Source organism: Haliotis rufescens, unplaced genomic scaffold (assembly GCF_023055435.1).
Source record: "Haliotis rufescens isolate VD_foot unplaced genomic scaffold, xgHalRufe1.0.p SCAF_18, whole genome shotgun sequence".
Classification (NCBI taxonomy): domain Eukaryota; kingdom Metazoa; phylum Mollusca; class Gastropoda; order Lepetellida; family Haliotidae; genus Haliotis; species Haliotis rufescens.
This window is the reverse complement of record NW_025963868.1, coordinates 27,145,442-27,168,526: the sequence shown is the minus strand read 5'-3', so window position 1 is coordinate 27,168,526 and position 23,085 is coordinate 27,145,442. Positions and strand designations below refer to the sequence as shown.

The window sequence follows — 23,085 nt, the reverse complement described above, 5'->3', positions numbered from 1 at the left end:
TCTTATTTCAAAGAATGATGACTGGTATGTATATTGCAAATGAGTAACTGAGTGCTCAATAGATGCATGGTAGATGTTCATTTGGCCCATTTCTAAAAAAAATAATGTAAATTTAAATATTCAGATGCAACTTTAATTTTGATATAAAAAGATACATTTAAAATCAGTTGTTTTATTATTGTGAACGTTATTTCTTCTTAAAATATTTGTAAAGTCACGGATGTATACTTACTATATAGATCATTGGTAAAGGCCTGTCAAAGATGTCTGTGTGCTGCCAATGTTGGCGTATCACTAATTTTATTACATTGAAGTCCATGGTAGTATTTGTTGAGATTTGAATGCTTGGATTGTTGTGGGAAATAACACAAAGGCTGATAAATAAAATGATTCTGCATTATTTCATCGATGCAATATGTTAGCCCAGACTGACTAATGCCTCGCTCTTTTCTGACGTAGAAAATACCGTGGCAATATACCATTTTTCATGACGTTTTTCCCGCTATATTCCAAAGTGACAATTCGTCTTGTTGTTGAAGACTCAACAAATGTTCATATTATAAACTAATAATCACTACAAAATATGTGCTAGTTAAAAATATTCAGTTGTAAACGACCGTTTTTGAACGCAGGGGCAACAGGATAACTCTTTAGCTTGGCTCCGTCTCTACATGTCAGTAGTTGTCGCAGCGCGCATTGATCCGGGAACCAGACCGGAAGCGACAGTTTGGACCGTCGCTTATATCATTTCAAAAGGAGAGTTATTGCCCTTTGGAACAAAAAGATCGCCCATTCTGACTCGATCGCCGAATGACGAGGGCGACGCCATGTTTGTTTATAAACAGTGAAAGTAGTCCTACTTGACCTTTGATATTTGCATCTCTATCCTCATATGAACCCAACGGATATCGTTTTTATCCGTTGGCTTTATCCTGCCGAGAAACCTACCCATTATATGATAAACATATATATCTATATATATATATATATATATATGTATATAGATATGTATGTGTGTGTGTGTGTGTATGTATGTATGTATGTATGTATGTATGTATGTATGTATCCTGTTTAACACTACATGTAATCAATTTTCATCTTAAAATGAACAGTGGCATATATTATCCAATGTTTAACACGTTTCCTATCCTTACAATCATAGCTGCATGAACGAAAAAGGCTACCCAGCCAAACAATACAATCGCCATACTAATCTTCACTATTGACATGAGTACAAGGAAACAAGTATTCACATGGGTGGAACGCTCACATATCAACTACACATTACCGACGCTCAATACGTAGGCGGTTTGGGAACACTGGTGACTTTTAAAGCCTGGATGTAGATAATGTTTATATAAATGCTCTTGCGTGTCGGCTAAAGGTCGGTTGACTCGAACTTTGCGTGGCCCAATCTAGTTCACAAAGTTCGTATCAACATGTTATAACAACTTTCTATTCACTGTGACAATCCCCGCCATCACGACATGAGCTGTAATCAGTGTACCAGTATCCTCTGTTTCCTTGTGTGGGTCCTCCATGTTGGTGAGTAAAAACGCCTACAGCGGTTCTGACAATGGTCCGTTCATATCACAATGCTACTCAAAAAGGGAAGACACTGCTATCACATAAGCTGTTAGCGTTTTGTCGACATATTTATTGATATCCAACGTGACTTAATGCTGTTTATTTGTTGTTTAACGCCGCACTCAATATATCAGTTATATGAGGCGGTCTGTAAGCAATCGAAGCTGGACCAGACAAACCCGTGATTTGTTTTATTAGCAACGCCCCACAACGTTTAGGGAAAGTCACCAAGGCTGAAAATCCGACCCATTAAGTATATATCATTTTTCATATTTCATTATTAACATATCATGTTTTATCGCTTTGAAGTCTGTATTTAAATATATTAATTTGCAAGAGACGCCTTCGGAGAGGGAACAGTGACATGAATTCATATGCACACATGTCATGCAGTATGCCCTCAAACAATCATGTTCTATGACTCAAGGCATACCTGAACGTCGGCGTACTCTTTTCACCATACCATGCAGCGCTACAACGGCATTTGCTCCTAACAAGGCGCTTTCAATAGTAGAGTTAAACAACACAATCGCCATATTTGTACCGCGCGACATGCATTACACAATGACAATAGATCTGGGACACTGTGCTCGTGGACCTTTCACTTTTAATGTGAATTGTCAGCCAGTGAAGGTCGGACATTCGGAGTGGTTAAACTAGGTCAGTGTTGTAAAATGTTTGACAAGATATTGATTAACAAAACACTCGTCGCTAAGTGCTACGTGTACGATTTCATAAGGTTATTATGACCCAAAAGAACCCGTAAAGGTTTTGAAGGAGGTATTAAATATCAACGCCATACAATAAACAATCCGCATCATCCGACAAAATAAATTTCATTGGGCGTAAAAGGCGATAAATTGTGTTAATTTTTAATAATATTGAAAATAAGCGATGACACCAGGTGTTCACGAAAAGGGTAAGCATATCCTGCCCTACCGGTAGCTCCTGCCACTCACGCAATTAGCATTAAAATCTAAGTTTGCGTTGCTTGACGCCGTAGTCAGTATTCCTGCCTGTAAAAAATGCGACCTGTTCAAGGTAAGGAACAGAAAATCCAGTGTCGCTGTAGCGCATTTACTGATTTTATTGAAGCTAAAATCGATAAGAAAAACTGCTATAAATCAGAAGGATAATTAGAGAAATAATGCACATGGGCAATGTCCCTTGCTCACTCAGTAAATAAATAATGTTCCATGCTCACTCAGTAAATAAATAATGTTCCATGCTCACACAGTATATAAATAATGTTCCATGATCACTCAGTAAATAAATAATGTTCCATGCTCACACAGTATATAAATAATGTTCCATGCTCACACAGTATATAAATAATGTTCCATGCTCACACAGTATATAAATAATGTTCCATGCTCACTCAGTATATAAATAATGTTCCATGCTCACTCAGTAAATAAATAATGTTCCATGCTCACACAGTATATAAATAATGTTCCATGCTCACTCAGTAAATAAATAATGTTCCATGCTCACACAGTAAATAAATAATGTTCCATGCTCACACAGTATATAAATAATGTTCCATGCTCACTCAGTAAATAAATAATGTTCCATGCTCACTCAGTAAATATAATGTTCTATGATATTTCAGTAAATAAATAATGTTCTGTTCTTACGCCGCCAGTTGGTTAAATTCTGTGCTCGACCAGTCAGTGGGATTTTAGGTACACTCCCCCAGTCAAAAATTATGATTACCCAAAGCTTCTATGCGTCATGGTGTTAAGACAACTTTTAAGACAGTTCATATATTTCCGTAGCCCGTCCCTGAAAAGACAGACGGGCATTTGTAAATCGTCCTCGCTTGCTTGGGAATGCACTTAAGATTATCCCAACTTTTATGACTGATATCAGATCAGTCTCGACCGCAATGTTAGCTCAAAGTATCAGCCAATCATATTTCTCATTTCGTCAAGTGGTATTTCTTTTCTATCAACACGTGTCCCATAATGTGAAGTAAGCTGCCTGTATTTCATTTGTTGTGCTATTCTCGGGCATTTAGTTCACTGTTCGAGGTCAGGTCGTGACACAACACTGAAATACTCTACCGGGCAAAAGAAAGTATACACTTTTTACATTTGACTCAAACACAGTATACTGACTCCGACACGACCAGTCCTTGTTTTAGCCCCTTAGTGCCTAGCACCAGGCAGGGTAACAACAAGTACCATCTTGTAAATTATGTTTTAGTATGACACGGCCAGGGGATCGAACCACTGGCCTTCCGCTCTTATGGCCGACTCTCTATCCACTAGACCAAGGAGGTAGCGTAATCAATAAGCAAGTGATGTTTCGATCGCGATTATTTAAATAAATATCTAATAGACAGAAATGACGATGGATTATTAGCAGAATTGTGTCCATATTGTAGTAGTAGTAGTAGTAGCAGTAGTTTCTTCGTTGTTTAACGCCACACTCAGCAATATTCCAGCTATATGACGGCGGTCTGTAAATAATCGAGTCTGGACCAGACAATCCAGTGACCATCATTGGGATACGGTGACATGCATCAACCAAGTTAGCGAGCCTGACTATCTGATCCCGTTAGTCACCTCTTACGACAAGCATAATCGCCTGTTACGTTAAGCATGGTTTGCTATTATTAAACTTGAGATTTGACAACTCACGAGAAACGTTGGGAAAATGAGCACATTATTGAACCGACAACGCTCTTAAAAGAAGCCATCGATCGTTATTTAAAGGCTACAACACTAGTGGAACACGTGACCTAAATACTACACAATGAAGTTCACCTCTATACAGGGGGCACGCGTGGTCCAGTTGTCTGAGGCGCCACAATTCGCCGTACAGAGTTACGTCCCTTGGGCACACCAGAAACCTACGATTGTTGGTTCGAATTCCGACCATCCAAATTTTTTCGAGGTTCACTAGGTTTGTCAGCATCATACTCGTGCTCGTGGGTTTCACCAAAGTGGTAAACGTCTGAGACCTGCATCCGTTCAGGCTTTCATCCAACGGGGGCACGGGTGGAACAGTCGTCAAAGGCGCCGCGATCGCTGAGCAGAGTTGCGTCCCTTGGGCACGCCAGAAACCTATGATTGTGGGTTCGAATCCCGGTTCGCCCGGATTATGTTTCTAGGGTTGTCAGCACCATACCCGTGCTCGTGGGTTTCACTGAAGTGGTAAACGTCGGAGACCTGCATCACTTCGGGCTTTCCTCCCATATTAAGCTGCCACGCCGCGATATAACTGGAATACTGTTTAAAGCGGCGTTAAACTCAACTCACTCACTCACTCACTCACGTTCATCCAACATTAAGCTGACACTCCGTGATATTACTCAAATGCTGTACAAAGCGACGTTAAAACCAGTTCCCCCTCTCTCACTTACTTCGGCATATAACGTCAGTGTTATGACCATCGCTTAGGACATATCGGTGTTTAACCTCAGTCACGTTTACAACAGCGCAACTATGTGAGCCTCTATGGATGAAAAAGTTTGGAATAAATGCTCACGGGGTACTGAAGATATTTTAGACTCGTATTTGGTCGGCCCGATAAAATATTTTGAAGCGCCTACTCTTATAATAATGATTCGATATAGTCCACATTCCCGAATATATACACATATGGCTTGTTCAAGTAAAGGCTCCAGTAAGAGAGCATATTAAACGACCCTTAATTTCCAACATCTGCAACACATAATAATATATCTTTTATGCAAGTCTAAAGCTAATAGACTTGAATTGCATGGATCTGTCACCAATTTACTTCAGAGCGCTGTAATATGCATTATGAATTGTTAAGTGCAGACAGCAAGCGCGCCGTTGTCGTCGCGATAATTAATCCGCCGACGCGCAAGCCACGCACGCACATTCACAACACACACGCTACACCCCCCCCCCCCCCCCCTCCCCCACACACACACATTCTTTCCATCTCTCCCACTCACTCACTCACACACACAAAGAACTCGCATGCACAGAACTCCATCACACAGACTCTCTTCACCGCTCTCACTCACATACAACCCCCCCCCCCCCCCCCCCGACACACAATCGCCCATACACACAGACACACACTGGCTTGACCACACACACACAGAGACTCAAACAGTGGCCCCACCGTACACACACTTGAAATGGCTGAAACTGCTTGAATATTGCAAATAGTGTTTAGCATTTGTGACTGTATTGATTTCTTTCGCCTTTCAGATGGAGCTAGTTTTCTCAACAAGCCAAGCAACCTAACCATAAAGAAAGGAGGGATTGCAATATTTCCATGTAAAGTTGAAAATTTAGGTAAGAACTGTTTCCGCCTATAATCTACGAGGATCAACACGTAGTGTAGTGGAGTGAGCGCCTGCCCGGAGAGCGTAAGGCCGACCCGTGAAAATCCGGGGTAGAATAGGTCTTCAGCAACCCATGCTTGCCGTACCAGGCGACTATGCTTGCCGTAAGAGGCGACTAACGGGACCGGGTGATCAGGCTCGCTGACTTGTTTGATGCATGTAATCGTATCCCAATTGCATGGATTGATGCTTATGATGTCAATCACTGGATTGTCTGGTCCAGACTCGATTACTTACAGACCGCCGTCATATAGCTGGAATATTGCTGAGTGCGGTGTTAAACAACAAACGGAGTTGGCTATTATAGTGTATTCCACTAACTGGCGCTCTGTGGTGCTCTTATAAAGCGCCATATATTACATATAGAGCGCTAAGATCTCCAAAAGCGTTAATGGATCGCTGTTTGATCTCTAACTTATCTCCATAATCGTCGCCCGCCTGTCGACTCTCCTGCACAAAGATCCGAGGCGCTCCGCCCAGAATGCCGTCAGAGCGCTACTTGATCGCCAAGGTCGTAATCAGAGCGCTACTTGGTCGCCAAGGTCGTAATCAGAGCGCTACTTGGTCGCCAAGGTCGTAATCAGAGCGCTACTTGGTCGCCAAGGTCGTAATCAGAGCGCTACTTGGTCGCCAAGGTCGTAATCAGAGCGCTACTTGGTCGCCATGGTCGTAATCAGAGCGCTACTTGGTCGCCAAGGTCGTAATCAGAGCGCTACTTGGTCGCCAAGGTCGTAATCAGAGCGCTACTTGGTCGCCATGGTCGTAATCAGAGCGCTACTTGGTCGCCAAGGTCGTAATCAGAGCGCTACTTGGTCGCCAAGGTCGTAATCAGAGCGCTACTTGGTCGCCAAGGTCGTAAACAGAGCGCTACTTGGTCGCCAAAGTCGTAATCAGAGCGCTACTTGGTCGCCAAGGTCGTAATCAGAGCGCTACTTGATCGCCATGGTCGTAATCAGAGCGCTACTTGGTCGCCATGGTCGTAATCAGAGCGCTACTTGGTCGCCAAGGTCGTAATCAGAGCGCTACTTGGTCGCCATGGTCGTAATCAGAGCGCTATCGTATCACCTTAGAGCGCTGCCGATCGCCACGAAAGACTAGGACCAACCCCCCTGCGGACCCAAAATTCGGCAATCGGGTCGCAATAGGATCCCATAGAGCGCTAATTGAGTGCTAATGGATTTCCGTAGGTCGCCTAGATCGCTATCGCTATCGGAGCGCCGATAGAGAGCCATTTAGATCGTTTCCTGATCGCCTTGGATCGCAAAAGGTGCGGAAACTGTTCGTGCAAGATCGCCACATGAGGTTGTTTGGTTATAATCAAGGGTCTTCAAGTCGCTATCGGATCGCATAGAGCGCTATTGGATCGCAGCAGGAATGCTACCTGCATGGTCGTAATCAGATTGTAAGTGCCCCTTGATCACTGCAAAATGAGGAGACATATGGCGCTCACCCAGAGCGCGTAGAGCGGAGTAGAGCGTCGACTTGTGGAATAGAGGTATATTACATTAACCCTAATACAACTAACCGTGGATCGCAGAGGCACGCGAGATCAGCTTAGAGAGAGCCGAAGTCGTCGGCCTGAGCCAATTAGCCTTATTGTAAGCTGCGCCAGGTAAACTGCATTGTTGCCAATGAGGGCGATCATTACAGTCCGTTGGCGCCAAAGAAGAACGACGGATTGAAAAAAGACTCAAAACCGGGAATAGTCTTTTAAATGTCAATACGGTTCACGCAATGGACACCCTGTACCCAACTATATCTGTTGTTTGTTATTTTTGTTCCCATCACTGGAAATACTATCATGTTATGTGTACAGGGAATGATGGTATAAGAGAGGTCGTCTCGTGGTTATTTTAATCACAATCACGTTATCTGTCCAAGTTGACATCTTGAACAGAGGGGGGTACAACGGTAGGAGGAACAGCGCAGACACGTACTGCACGTGCTACACAGTACATGTCGTTGTTGACTGACAAGATGAGCATCTCAGCAGATATGAAACAGTTGATTTTTTAAGGTGAACGATTTCTTTTAATGGGAAGCAGAAAGAGTTAAACAAACATTTTTCAGCTTCTAAAGCTCTTGGCATGTCTCACAGCAAGCTGAAAAATGTTATTAGGAGATGGGACTAATAAATTAGACAAATTAGATAAATTAGTCTGACGTGCAATTGTAAAACTGCTTCCAGAAAAAAACTACATGTCACTAAAACTCTTGAAGAAATACATTGAAATTGAATCAAATGTAATTGTTACAATCTATGGCAAGGTACAAACAGATAAGTGGTAAAAATAGGACTGTGTTAGGTGAACGATCTGACATACTTCGTCTCCGAAATCATTATCTTCAAGATGCTCATGCTGTCAATCACTGGATTGCCTGGTCCAGACTCGATTATTTTAAAGACCGACGTCATGTAGCTGGAATATTGCCGAGTGCGGCGTTAAACAACAAACAAAACAAAACAAAAACATTATCTTCAAATCATCAAGCAGAAACGTGAATAAGGAAATGAGCCTGTTTGTTTTTATAGATGAGAGGGGGCACGGGTGGCCCAGTCGTCTAAGGCGCCGCGATTCGCTGTGCAGAGTTGCGTCCCTTGGGCACGCCAGAAACCTATGATTGTGGGTTCGAATTCCGGTTCGCCCCGATTATGTTTCTAGGTTTGTCAGCACCATACCCATGCTCGTGGGTTTCACCGAAGTGGTAAACGTCTGAGACCTGCATCTCTTCGGGCTTTCCTCCCACATTAAGGTGACACGCCGCGATATAACTGGAATAATGTTAAAAGCGGCGTTAAATCAAACTCACTCACTCACTCACTCACTCACTCATAGATGAGATGTGGGTAAATGCCTCTCACACAGCCAGCAGTCAGGATGTATCTGGGGACTGTAAGGAGTCTAGATCTTGGAGAAAGTAACAACGGGAAAAGGTGAAAGACATCGTTCTCCATGCTAGCTGTGGCAGGCAGGGTTTTCTCCCCGGTTGTGACCTCGTCTTTCGAACAGGGACTACCACGTAGAAATGAACGGCAAGGTATTTCTGGAGTGGTTGAAACATAAACTGGTCCCTGCCTTGCCTGTCAAATCCCTTTATATCATGGACAATGCACCATATCACAGTGTGCAGGGTCCAGACTGCAAGGCCCCAGACGTTAAGAAGCCTCAAAGGGGGTATTGCGACGTGGGTACAACATCTTCCCGAGGCAAGAGAGTTAACTGACTTTAAAAGTCCAGTTACCTCCCTTGCCGAACTAGTCTGGAATTCCTGGGCTCGATCGTAGCGCCACCAGTGGCTATTACGAGTTATGTCCCTTCTAAGCCTCTCCTTTAGACCAATCAGATTCCACCTCTCGTATCACTTGCATTGCTTCAAACAAAACAGTGGCGCCCAGTCAAGACGATCTGATCGATAATCAAGGTCTATGTTGTGATAAAACGGGTCTTCCATCGCGCAATGCGTGAGCACCTTGATTAAAACCATGAAAAGATTTGATAAATATTTGTTGACAACGAGTTGGCGGTGCACATGCTTTGCAAATCTTGCAATCGGCCGAAATATGCACGACAATTTACGAACCGGATTTCGATTTCGTTGCGCGATTTTGATTGGACTATGCATCGACTCGTTAGTCCAGCCAAAATGTAACGCCATAATACAAGGCTAGTTCGGCAAGGGTGGAAACTGGACTTTTATAGTCAACTCTCTTGCCTTGTGGCTGATGTGGCTACAACAGATGACCATGACCTCTCCTGCCAGGCCTACAAAACCACAACTCTATGAAGTCATCAAATCTAACAAACCTGAGCCCTTGTCTATGGCTGACAATAACATCAAAGGTCAAGGTCACGCCGTCTTACGACAACCCCCTTACCATTGTCATCTGAAACCAATACAATTAATATCGGGTATCGTCAAATGTGACGTTGGACGATTAAACACAACGTTTAATTTTCGGGATGTTGAAAAGCTGGTAAATGAATCCCTTGTTCAGGTAACAGTGGAGACATGGCAGCGTTGCGTTACCAAAGTCGACAACGAGACAGAGTCAAGATACGTGATGGACTTCAGCAACCAACAGTCCTACCTACAGTTGCGACAATGAGCAGCGACGCAAGCAATTCCGACGACGAGGGCTGTGACATGAGCGAGTCGACCTCTCTTGTACTAACATTCCCTGTACACATAACTTAGCTTTTTAAACCACTTTTTACAGAGATGGGAATTAAAATAACAAACTGCAGTTGGGTACAGGGTATTCAGTGCCGTGTACCGTATTGACATTTAATAGCCTATTCCCGGTTTTGAGTTTTTTTCCAATTTTGCAATTCATCGTTCTTCTTTTATCCAAACACACTGTTTTCGTTCGTAGTGGATGACACGCCGTCATGCAGAAGGACAGAGCGTCGTCTATAATGTCCTAATAAATTAATATTATATCATTTGTCAGCATTTTTATCCCCCCTCACCTTTGTTAAATGGTATGTTGAGTCGACAAATTATACCTACTGCTCAAGTGCATCGTTTTTTCTCAATGGCGTCGGTGGGACGTGGGGTTCTCTCGAGGCTCGATTTGTAACTGTTAAGTGTCGATTCCCAAATTGAAACACATTTAACCCAGCAATCTGTACGTAAACGAATTTAGTGTAAAACCAACAAACAACCAACAAGTGGTATACAATTAACAGATGTTTCACACGCTTAATGAGCTATATAAATCAACACAGATTACTGCACAGCAATTACAATGGCAGTATACGTTAGATCTGTAGCACAATATTCAATGGCAAAATATAAAATGATGGCAGTGGTAATAGGTTCACAGGTTTATTATTATCAGCTTGTAGTAAGCATGTATGGCAACGAACACTGATTAATTAAACCAGAACAAATATACAAGACGATTAGCTAAGCAACTGTTTGACAGTAATGAAAAAAAGTAGCTAAATCAACACGTTGACAAGATATTGCATTGTCAGACAATTAAGTCGGCTGCTACCAAGCAACACCCGAGGGTTGAATAGCGGGAAATAGAGGGCCTGTCCCTAAAAAAGGTTACTTGGACAAAAAAATAGACCAAAGTCTTATAGACTGAAGTCTCAGTCACTGGATGGAAATACTTCCCCAAAATACAAGGTACCTGACTTACGGAGTATCTATACTCACAATAATTGAGACAGGTACTTGACCAAAAGAATAACTTGACTCCAATTCGTCGTTAATAAGATACTTGGCCTAAACTAGGCAATCGCGGGAAAGTTGGTTATCCAAGGATTACTAGAAAATCAGGCTACGAAATATAAAAGCCTAGCCAATAGAGTAAGTCAGTACCAGAGAGAAAACTGCCCCAGGACCACTTTCCAATGAAACCTCAGTTTCGACCTGACCAAACCAGTAGCAAGACGACCCATAAAGGTCTAGCGATACCTGACGGTGAAGACACATCATATATTCGAATTTTATACGAGACACGCGGACCTCGGAGAGAACAACCTGTCCTGGTCAGCCGAGGGGACGCTACATCCTAGTAATATTCCAGCAATATGACGGCGGGGGACAACAGAAATGTGCTTCAGACATTGTATGATGTAAGGAATCAAACTCGGGTCTTCGGTGTGGCGAGCGATAACTTTAACCACTAGGCTATCCCACGTGCGCTTGGTTGTTACTGTGTTAACAGTAATAGCAAACATTGTGAAAAAGTCATTTCGCTAGCGATAAACATCATCCTTGTGCTTTGATCAAAAGCTAGGGGCAGCAGTCAGGTGACCGAGAGTGGCTATATCTAGGTTCACGTGTACCATTTGTAACTTCAGTTGGGGATGGTGGAGGGTCCTTTAACAACCAAATCAACATGTTGTCATGGTGGGATGGTAACATTCTAAAAGTGTGTGTGTGTGTGTGTGTGTGTGTGTGTGTGTGTGTGTGCACCACTTGAACCCCTCCTCTTATCCCTCGGATCCGCCACTAAAAGCCATATCGTCAATATGATATCCTTATTATTTTACAGTTATCAATACCACAATACCACAGTTTCTTTTGTAATTGAGTATATAATGAACCGATGCCCTCTAACATATTATTTGTTTGCACTTTCCCGCAGAGACGTCAGACCGTGTTGCCTGGTTTTCTATTACGTCATCCAAGCTACTGTCCATGGATGGACACTCCCTGAGTTCGGACAATCACGTGATTGTGATCATCGACCCGATTGGTGGATTCCAGCTCCATATCAACAACGTCACATTACATGATAGTGGGATGTACAAGTGCATGGTGACAACTGACCCTGTCATGGAGCAAACTTCTGTACTGCGTGTTATTGGTAAGGTTCACGAAATGAAGAAAAACATTATCAATATGTTTCTATTTGAAGGTGTTATTTAATATTTGATGCCGGGAAATTTCATTTTGGATTTGTGGCATCAGAAGGATGTTTCAAATGTCAATTTAATAACGGGAAATGTTATCATTTCTTTTCCATAGCTCTCAAAGGGGTAAGATAGCTCTGTGACGAGTTATGCCCCTTGGGTGTACCAGGATCCTATGTTCCAAGATCGGGGGTTATTATGGTCCTTGGTCTATATCATTCAAGTTATCGTTGGTTTCACCACTACGATTTTTATATACACACAAATGACATTATCCCGGCCTTACCAAAAGTTCACTCATGCGGACATTCGTTAATCGGGACGATATTGCTTGTAGCGTGTGGATGAAAGAGGTTTGATTGTGTACTCAGAATTCGGTGTACTTTCAGACAGCAAAACCCCAGGGAAGAGAAGGGTTCAAACGGGTGGAAGGCGAGCCAGGAGATCAAGTCGGGATAACCCAGGTTTACCCTCTAAAAACAAGCCCACAATACGGAGAAGAGCCTAGACAATTCAATCATCTTGCCAAACGATATCAAGTGCATAATATGTATATGATGGACATCTCATTTTGCGCCCTGATTGTGTATGTAAGGGAGCCTTTTAGGGCCATTTTCTTTTTGTCTTTTGTCTTGAAAATTCAAGATACTAAGTTGAAATTTCAAGATACATACCAAGTTGAAATTTTAAGATAAGATGTTAAATTGAAATTTCAAGATAATGATCTGGAAATTTCAAGATAATAAGTTGAAATTTCAAGTTAATATCTTTAAATGTCAAGAGAAAATTAACCCCCCAAAAAACGGCCCTAAAAGGCTTCTGTATGTATGTACATTTGTCATTTTTATTCCAGTATTGTTACATCAATTCAGTTTATGTGCCCGAGAGGGCTGAGGACCGACCGTTTGATGTTCAGCGGGTTGGGACGTTTTAAGAATATATACAAAAATTATTATTCGATGGAATGATCCTGAAAAGAGTATCGTGTAAAAAATGTTCTGCTCCCAATTTAAGAGTAAAATAAGCAATGTGTTAAAGCAGCGAGTGAAATGATATTCCATCTCTAACACTCTATCTAAATTGTTAAATGGTAGGACCCAATGCTGACCGAGTTTCAATATTGTATTTTCCGATCTGTTCTGTGATCACATGACATATGTCTCGCGAAAGAACAAAATGGCGGCGGACCAATTCCTTGTGCAGTGATCTAGATACATCAGTTCGCAATATCATGTGACATCTCGATAAACCCCATGAAAGCGAGCGTGGGCTTGCCGGAGTGAGTGTGAGTCAGTGAGTGAGTGGTCTTTCAGTTGTATCATGCCGTGATGGCTTCATGTAGTAGGATAGCCCAAACTGTTTCAGGACGAAAGAGTTTATTATGTTACCCTTACAAGATTGGATTACAGAAATGATAACTCATTTAACTATAATCACCAATGACCATGCATTTGGTGTTCTTTATATGTGTTTAGATGTTAAACCAGGACCACGTCGATACTCTAGTTTGAAATTGATTCAGATCTGGTGCCTTTGGTCATCCGTGTTTGGTAAATTGTTTGTCGTGGTTTGTCATGTAGATTGTGTTAATGGAGCAGTATTTACACTGAGTCCCGCGTAATCGTACGTGCTTAATTGCACCATATTTTATTTCATAAACTCTTTTTTTCATTTTGTTTTTTTAATTAATTTAAGGGAGCGACCATTTGATATTGGAGGATGAGGCTGGGGTTTCGTTTGGTGATAAGATATTTTATCATCTACTTTGCAAAACCAGATATATTTTGTCAGTCTAGAACATAAGTATTTTTTTCAAGGATATCCTGGGACAATTTGTTGTTTTCGATAATACCAATTTTCGGGCAGACCGAATATTTTCGACAGTCTGAAGCATAATTATATTTTTTAAGAATGTTTGATTAAAATCCCAGTCTCTCCAGGAATAACAAATGGTTGTTCTCTAAGGTGTTAGAGGCGTTTGAATTATGCACCTAGAAAGGTTTAAACGCCGATTATTAATTACCTTGGCGGAAGTGTAGCCTAGTGGTTAAAGCGTTCGCTCGTCACGCCGAAGACCCGGGTTCGATTCCCTGTATGAGTTCAATGTGTGAAGCCTATTTCTGGTGTAACCCTCCGTGATATTGCTGGAACATTGCTAAAAGCGACGTAAAACCATACTCACTCACTCACTCACTCACTAAATGTCTCGATATGAATTAGTCATTATTTAAATCGCATTCTGTATCATTCGTTGACGAAACACCTTTGTTTGTGTTCAAAATGTGCCATACAGAAAATGGAATGAAATTATAAAACATGTTTCGCAACTGTTCCATGACAATAGTTCTTTTTCTCTTTCGGTTGCTTCTTCTGCTTATTGTGAAGCGCATTTTCCATCCCCCCCCCCCCCCCCCGCCGTTATATTCCTGGCATGTAAAACGGCGTAAAACCATACCCATTCACTCATTCGTCTGCTTCTTTTTTATATTGATTGTCAGTTTTCATTATATCCAAGTTTTGCTGTCTAATGTTTAAACTATGATATACAACCGATTTATTCTTGTGATGTTTCACACGATATGTGTTTTTACGTGTTCATCAATGAATCGGATGTTTGGAGGCAATGTTGGGCTGAAATAATGTTGTGTGTAGGGTTAAATAAAAATCCTTGCATAAGGACACCCACGAGTATTAATGCAACGGAGAAGAATCTTGAATAAAAGCGACAAAACCATTTCCATATTAGCCAAAAACACTCTCTGCTGAGAGCAGAGTCAATTATACGATTACTTGGTTATGGGCCGGAAGAGCGAAACTTAGCCATAATCAACTCTAAAATCTCTTCGCTTTCGTGAAGCTACAGTAAGACTAGTCACGCTACAGTAAACGCGGGATAATTATTGCTATACCGGGACTCTCAAATTACAAGAAAAACACAGAAATGCGTATACCGTAATTACAGTATTATCTGGTATCCTTTGTTGGCTGTTTTAATGTTGTTGCAATTTATTTTTTCTCTTTTAAACCAAAGTCCTATTTTATCTGCACATAGATAAATAAATTGAAATCTTTATATATACCATCAAATATATACTGTATGTATTCTTAAGAAACGACTCTCCTCTAAACCCATCGGTATCATAACCCATATCAACTAAGAAACTAATTGTTTGTTCAATTACGAAACTGATCATCTCTTCTCCTGTGTTTAAACATCGAACTGTATTTTTTTTTTTACGAAACGACTCTCTAGTAAATCTCCTCTCCTCTCCTCTCCTCTCCTCTCCTCTTCTCTCCTCTGTTTGTAACAGCACGGGCGCTAATCTAAACTACGGTAATTCGGTGTTTTTATAGCAATTACTCATTTTCGCCTTCGTAGGACAAATACCCCGACTTGGGTTTTCGCTTTACTGATACTAGGGATAATTGGATTTTCGCTAACCCGGAACGACACCGATTACTTTATCATAATACAGTAAAATACGTTTATAACGAACACGCTTATAACGAACTGACGGATATTACGAAATTATTTTTTGGTCCCGGCCATTTGCTGTATATATGTTGTAGATATGCTTATAAGGAACTACGGTTATAACGAACTAAAATTAGTGGTCCATTTGAGTTCGTTATAACCGTAGTTTACTGTAATGTGCTTATGAATCACTATCAATTAAGAATGAACATTCACTCCGACGCTCATACAGTTTTGCCCTCAATCTATGAAGGCTTATACTCCAATGAACTCACACAAAGTGAAAAACAACTTTTATCATTTTGTGTATCACTATTCTGTACCTCAAAAGTTCTAGATCTATACGCAATATTTAGTACGCGTCACAATATTTTTACACTGACAGCCATACAACAACCAGCTGTATCGCGGAATAAAATAGTTTCTCAAAACGAGAGGTGAAATGAATGAAGGTGTGCTTAACATGCTCTACAGGAACATCGAATGTATTCAAATGATATCCTCATTAGATGAGAAATGTCAGCGCATCGCATTTACATTAAGTTCAAGACGTCAAAATCGTTTTTGTCATTAATAATATGTCACGTGATGAACCACGGGTCCGGGTAGTCCTGTGGCTACCCGGGTTCAACTCAGTACCCATTCGACCCGAGTTCCCGAGTTACCCATCAGCCAAGACACGGATCGAGTCGATACTTCGATAGTTTGGATTTCTTCGTTTTGTTCCCTCTAGGTTCTGTCGTAGCGAGGTATTTTGTAAACGATCATGCAATCAAACTCTCTGACGTTGCTCAATGAATACTAAAACGCTGAGTATAAGATTAAAGGGTGTAAATGATCAGAAAGAACGCTTCTGTATGTACTCGTGCAAGGGAATTCCCAGGGTTTTTCCCAGGAATGTTGAAGTAGTCCGTCAGTGTTAACGTCATTTCAAAAACACGGTCTCCTGAAAAACGTACGAACGTCAAATTGTGTCGTTCATACAATTATGAACGTCAATTTCGCGGTCATGTGACCGACCTCTATTCCAATGGAAAAGCCGTATATTGTGTATACTTCAAATTTTAAAAAAATATGGTGATGAAACCAGGTGTTAGCGAAATAGTGACCGTATCCTGCTTCATCGGTAGCACCCGTCACAACACAGGCAAAGGCAAGTCAATTGCTAAAAGAAACCTCACGGAAACATACGAAACATGTCAAAATCGGGAATTGTATCGGGCAACAATTTGCACCCACAGCTGGAAATGGGATGGAATTGGCTGCTGGAGCATAGAGAGTAGATGTAAGAGGGAAATATTTCATCTATATCACGGCGCGTCAGCTTGATATTAGAGTTAAACCCTGTGGCGCAGATTTCAGACATTCAGACCCCGGTGAAACCAACGACCAAGACCCACGACAGACCAACGATCATAATCAGGGCGAATTTAGGATTCGAACCCCGATTAATGGATCCGAGCCTTTCATGTTTCACCACGAGCGTGTACATAGGTGACCAGTCGTGTTAGGCGCCGCAATTTGCTGTGCAGATGATCAGTTTACTTTTGGATGGTCATTTAAATCGAGAAAGATCACGTTGCCAAAAGGGTCAACCTCAGTTTCAGATATATAGGTAACCTCATTTCTTCAAACAGTGCCAATAAGTATAGTCGCTTCCTCTATCCAACAGAGTTTGAAATCAAAGAAATAAAAGGGAAAAAATTCAGTGTCCTGTGTGGATCTGTGCATAGAAATTCGAATTTACGGCAGCCTTTGTACCAATCCCTACGACAAGCGTGATGACATTTTGTTGAAATCATGAACTACCTTTTCATGTCGAACACCATACCATCATCTTAGACTTATAATTGTTTTTACATTCCGCATCAGGTACTTCTGAGCACGAACGTTTTAAACACATTTCCTTTGGAAAGACAATCAACGTTTCAGTCGTTTCAGGCGCCGCAATTCCCTGTGCTGGGTTGTAACCGGCACCAAAACGTCACCGGCGCATTGTTTTAAACATCTACGAAATGACGATTAAGGACGATTTTATGCAAGTTGTCACTCTATCCTTTGCCAAACACGAATTCCTTTTTTAAAAGAATCCTTAACTGCCGACGACGTATATTTGTGTCTCTGGATGTCCTGGGAAAAAATACCTGTGTGTCTTGACGCAGTGACTTAATCAACTGAAAGAAGATGTTCTGTCACTCCAAGGCGTGCATTGGTCCCGTTTACCGCGCCTGTAACGACACCTGTGTAATTCATACCTGTCGTCATTGAATGACAAGTGTTGTTGTGTTACGGACTCCTTAACTCCACACGAAAAAATCGTCCTTGTGAGTATATCACGCGTGAAGAGGAGTCAACACCAAAGTTGAAGAAAGATGTCTGTGAATCATACAACACTGCCCCGGAGATGTCAATCGCTGTACTTTTAACCCTGAGGATTAATCCATTCCACCTTTGTTCTGGATTCCTTAGCTTGACAGGACTCCACACAAAGAGGCATATTGCAGGTGTTGAGAAGTGGGCTACCGAATCCTTGTCAAAAGTACAAACATTCTGACAACAATAATCTAAGGCCTATTTTAATACTGTCAGGTTGTATATGAGACAAGCAGTTACTCGTTTATGGGTCTTGAAAAATTAAAAAAACATTATTTCAAGTTATATATTAACTTATTTCAAATTATAAAAACAACATGTTTTAAAAACAATTTAAACAACTAACCCTCATGATAAATTGAAAGGGAAATATATTTTCTTATCTTTTGTTTTCAAACATAGGTATCAAAACAGGTATTTTATTATTATTGTTGATGGCCTTAAAAGTAACTCGAAATAACCTAAATATCTAACAAACTGGATTGCCTGATTGACAAAGATGGGGATGGACCATTTAGACAAGTAGTAGGTATCCCAATGGATACTGTGCACATTTCTCAGCTGATGAGTTTTCGTTTTGATACGAATCGGAATGTTTTATTTCAGTAAATGGGGGCACGGGTGGCCGAGTCGTCTAAGGCGACGCGATTCGCTGTGCAGAGTTGCGTCCCTAGGGAAAGCCAGAAACCTATGCTTGTGGGTTCCAATCCCAGTTCGGCCTCATTATGTTTCTAGGTTTGTCAGCACCATACCCGTGCTCGTGGGTTTCACCGAAGTGGTAAACGTCTTAGACCTGCATCACTTCGGGCTTTCCTCCCACATTAAGCTGACACGCCGTGATATAACTGGAATAATGTTAAAAGCGGCATTAAACCCAACTCACTCACTCTCGACTTCAGTAAAAATCAAGAAAGGTCACTTTGCAAAAAAGGTCAACCTCAGCTTCAGATATATAGACGACCTCATTTCTTTAAACACTGCCAGTGAGTATCGTCGCTTCTTCAAACCAACAGAGTTTGAAATTAAAGACGTTACAGGGAAAACATATTCAGTGCCTTGTATGGATCTGTTTATGGAATTCAAATTTACGACAGCCCTGTACCGAGCTGTACGACAAGAGGGATGATTTCGATTTTCAAATCATGAACATCCTCTTCATGTCGAACAATATCATTTTAGACTTGTAATTGCTTCTACATTTCTCCTTGGAACTTCAGGGCACGTACATTATATTCACATTTCCTTTGGAAAGACAATCAACGTTTCAGTCGTTTAAGGCGCCGCAATTCCCTGTGCTGGGTTGTAACCGGCACCACAACGTCCCTGGCGCATTGTTTTAAACATCTACGAAAGGACGATTAACTACAAATACAAATTGTCATTGGTATCCTTCAACAAAAAATAATTTCCTTTTGAAAATAATCAACCTTTCATCATTGAAGGCCTGATTAAGTAATTCTAGAAATGTGATGGAACTACGAGACGTTCAGGGCGATAAACTGAATATGACACATCGCAGTGACAAAAAGCAATTTCCCTTTTGTACCATATATTCCCGTGTTTATTTTCTTACGTGAACATTTGACTTGCCCTTGCATGTGTTTGTGACGGGTGTCACCGGTGGGGCCGGAGATGCTCACTATTTCGCCAACACTTGGTATCATCACTATTTGATAGTGATTCATAAACACATGCTCGTGATATTGTCGGAATCCGGCCATCGACTTTGCCTTTGGAGGGAAAGAGTTGTGTCGCTTTTATTGTCAACATACTGTGCAATGTAACCCGATGCTGTACTGTGAGGTTTCACACCTCCCTACATCTTCTCGAGGCAAGAGAGTTAACTGACAATAAAAGTCCCGATTCCACGCTTGCCGAACTAAGCTGCAATTATGGAGTTGGAAAAACGAGTCTGTGCATAGTCCTAACAAAATAGTGTAACGAAATCAACATCCGGTTCGTAAACTGCCGTGCAGATCTCGGTCGACTGCAGGATGTACAAAGCATATGTACCGTCTATTTAGCGTCAGCAGATATATTACAAATCTTGTCATGTTTTTAATCAAGGTGCTCACGTGATTTGATACACTTCGCGAAGTAAGGCGCGTCTAATTACAAAATAAATCTTGATCATCGATTGGACCGTCTTGACTGGGCGCCACCATTTTGTTTGAAACAAATGCAAGTGATATCATAGGTGGAATCTGATTGGACAAGAGGAGGGACATAGAAGGGACATAACTCGTAATAACCACTGGTGGCGCTATGATCGAACCCAGAAATGCCGGCAGGTCAACCTCAGCTTCAGATATATAGATGACCTCATTTCTTTAAACTCTGCCAGTGAGTATCGTCGCTTCTTCAAACTACAGAGTTGAAATCAAAGAAGTAACTGGGAAAACATATTCAGTGTCTTGTGTGGATCTGTTTACGGAATTTAAATTTACGGCAGCCCTGTACCGAGCTGTACGATAAGAGGGATGATTTCGATTTTGAAATCATGAACTACCTCTTCATGCCGAACAATATCATTTTAGACTTGTAATTGCTTCTACATTTCTCACTGGGACTTCGGGGCACGTTATCCTCACTAAATAGGAGGGATATAGAAGGGACATAAATCGTAATACCTATTGGTAAGGCTACGATGGAACCCAGAAATGCCGGCCTAGTTCCGCAAGGGTGTAAGCTAGACTTTTACAGTCAGTTAATTCCCTTGCCTCGGGAAGATGACCTCCTTACCATGAGATGTCACTGTTTATAACTCGTAATACCCACTGGTAAGGCTACGATGGAACCCAGAAATGCCGGCCTAGTTCTGCAAGGGTGGAAGCTAGACTTTTACAGTCAGTTAATTCCCTTGCCCCGGGAAGATGACCTCCGTACCACGAGCTGTCGCTATGGAAATTGGAAACTGTGTGACTTGTGGGTGTCAAACGGTGGAGCAGGACCTGCTTACCCTTTTCCCGTATTTTTATGTTATCAATTTGTATACTTTCATCACTATTTTGCCTTTTACGCTCAGTGGAATCTGTTTCGACAGTTATACCTGACGATTATTCTCTGGCGTTGATGTTTTAAACCAAACACGAATAAGGCTTTCACTCAACTATTGTTATTATTATTGTCTTTTGTCTTATATTTCAAAACGTGTCCTCTCTTGGCGCCTGAACCACCATCAACAGCTTGCCAAGCCAGGAAGACCTCATGCCTCTAAAATAAACTGACCACCTGTGTGGTCTAGTGGTAGAGCATCACACCAAAAGACGTTAAAAGATAGTACTTCTGTGGCAGTGTTCTATATGTGTGTATTCTCTGTATTTTCTATATTTGTATAAATATAATGGTTTGTAATGAAATGAAGTTTTAACCTTTTATTGTATTGCATTAGATTAAAAAAACCTGTATGGCTGCTGTATTCTACAGCGCTGCAGCAGAATAATGACTTAATCTCTCCGTGGAGGTCTTTAATTTAACTTCTACTGGCTGTGGGGTAGGGTAGGTTGCTTGGGTCGGTCATTTGTTTAATTCAGTTTACGCCTGATTGGCCTCGCTAAAAATACCAACATCCAGCATTTAACCAGCACACAAGCCACTACACCTTGACCATGCTGACAACCAACAACACTTGCGTTGTGTAATATGTCCACCTCTTCAGATCGTCCTAACAGATGCAGACATCGTAGTCCTGTCAGTTTGTGTTTGTTGAACTCCAGTTTCACCTACAGGGGCTCTTGTTCTGACCGTCAATAAATCCTTTTCACATACAGCGACCCTTGTTATTTATGAACATCCCCGGTTACACATGTTGTTACTGGCTGTATTATGTATGACCTTTGATAGTCTTGATATAGCTGAAATATTGCCGGACCGCCTCCGTGGTCTAGTGGTAGAGCGTCCGTCCGGAGAGCGGAAGGTCCGGGGTTCGAACCCATACCAAAAGACGTTAAAAGATGGTACTTGTTGTTACCCTATCTGGCGCTCGGCATTAAGGGGCTAAAACAAGGACTGGTCGGCTCGGAGTCAGTATACTGTCTCTGAGTGGGGTATTCATGTTAAACTGCGGCATGGTATCTCAGTTGGCTAGCATCAGTCCGGACTAGTGCAAACTAGCCACACATTCACATATAATAATATAACAAGTGCACTAATCTTGGATGCCCCATGTCACCCTCGCCTCTAATAAGCTGGCGGGTAAAGAAAATAATAACTTAATGTTGATTACAAGGCTGAAAAGAGTAGCCGAAATGCTGAAAGCGCGATGTCCAAAACACAATTTTGATACCCGTATTAAATACATAACTATCGAATAACCATTTCTTCTTTTTTTCATTTTCAGCCACCTTCAAATACGGTTGTACATTTTCTTTTGCTCAACAGCTTAGTTCAATATAGACGTCAATGAATAAAACGAGAAACACCGTTTTACAAATTATAATTTATTACAATAAATCACAAATTTAATATGTACCATAATGTTCTAGCATCAAACACGTGCATTTAATATTTTTCAGTGAGTTCATTATTACAAGAAAACCCCTAACTAGCACACACAACAAATTATATTCGTTACATCAAGGACAATATTTCGTATTTCATCCCATCTTTTATACACGATAATGGTACATAACCTATCCATGATTTCTACTTGATAGCATCTACTGTAACGTTGAAAACATCACAGTGTACGAGTAATCGGTTTATAAATTAATTAATAGCTCTAAGGGACCCACCCTTTGATATCCGGGGAATGGAGAGCGGATGGATTTTATCGAAAAGCACAATACAATTCCCCGAAGATGCATGACAAATATATATATATAGGCTACAAACTGTTGAAAAAGAAATACAGTGTTTCAGTGAAATTTTGAGGCTATAGTTTTTTTAATAAAAATAATATCTGGTCCCCATACAAGATTCTAGGACCCCCCCCCCCCCCCCCCCCC

At 41.4% G+C, this 23,085-nt stretch overlaps 1 protein-coding gene across 1 annotated transcript; it reads left to right on the top strand.

Annotated features, from left to right (window-relative positions):
- The first annotated feature begins 1,256 nt into the window (after nt 1-1,256).
- On the top strand, nt 1,257-14,624 carry LOC124120355. The gene is made up of 4 exons (XM_046483163.2): nt 1,257-1,545; nt 5,781-5,867; nt 12,024-12,245; nt 12,681-14,624. The coding sequence occupies exons 1-4, from the start codon at nt 1,488-1,490 to the stop codon at nt 12,797-12,799; spliced, it is 486 nt and encodes a 161-aa protein (XP_046339119.1). The 5' UTR covers nt 1,257-1,487; the 3' UTR covers nt 12,800-14,624.
- The last annotated feature ends 8,461 nt before the right edge of the window (nt 14,625-23,085 follow it).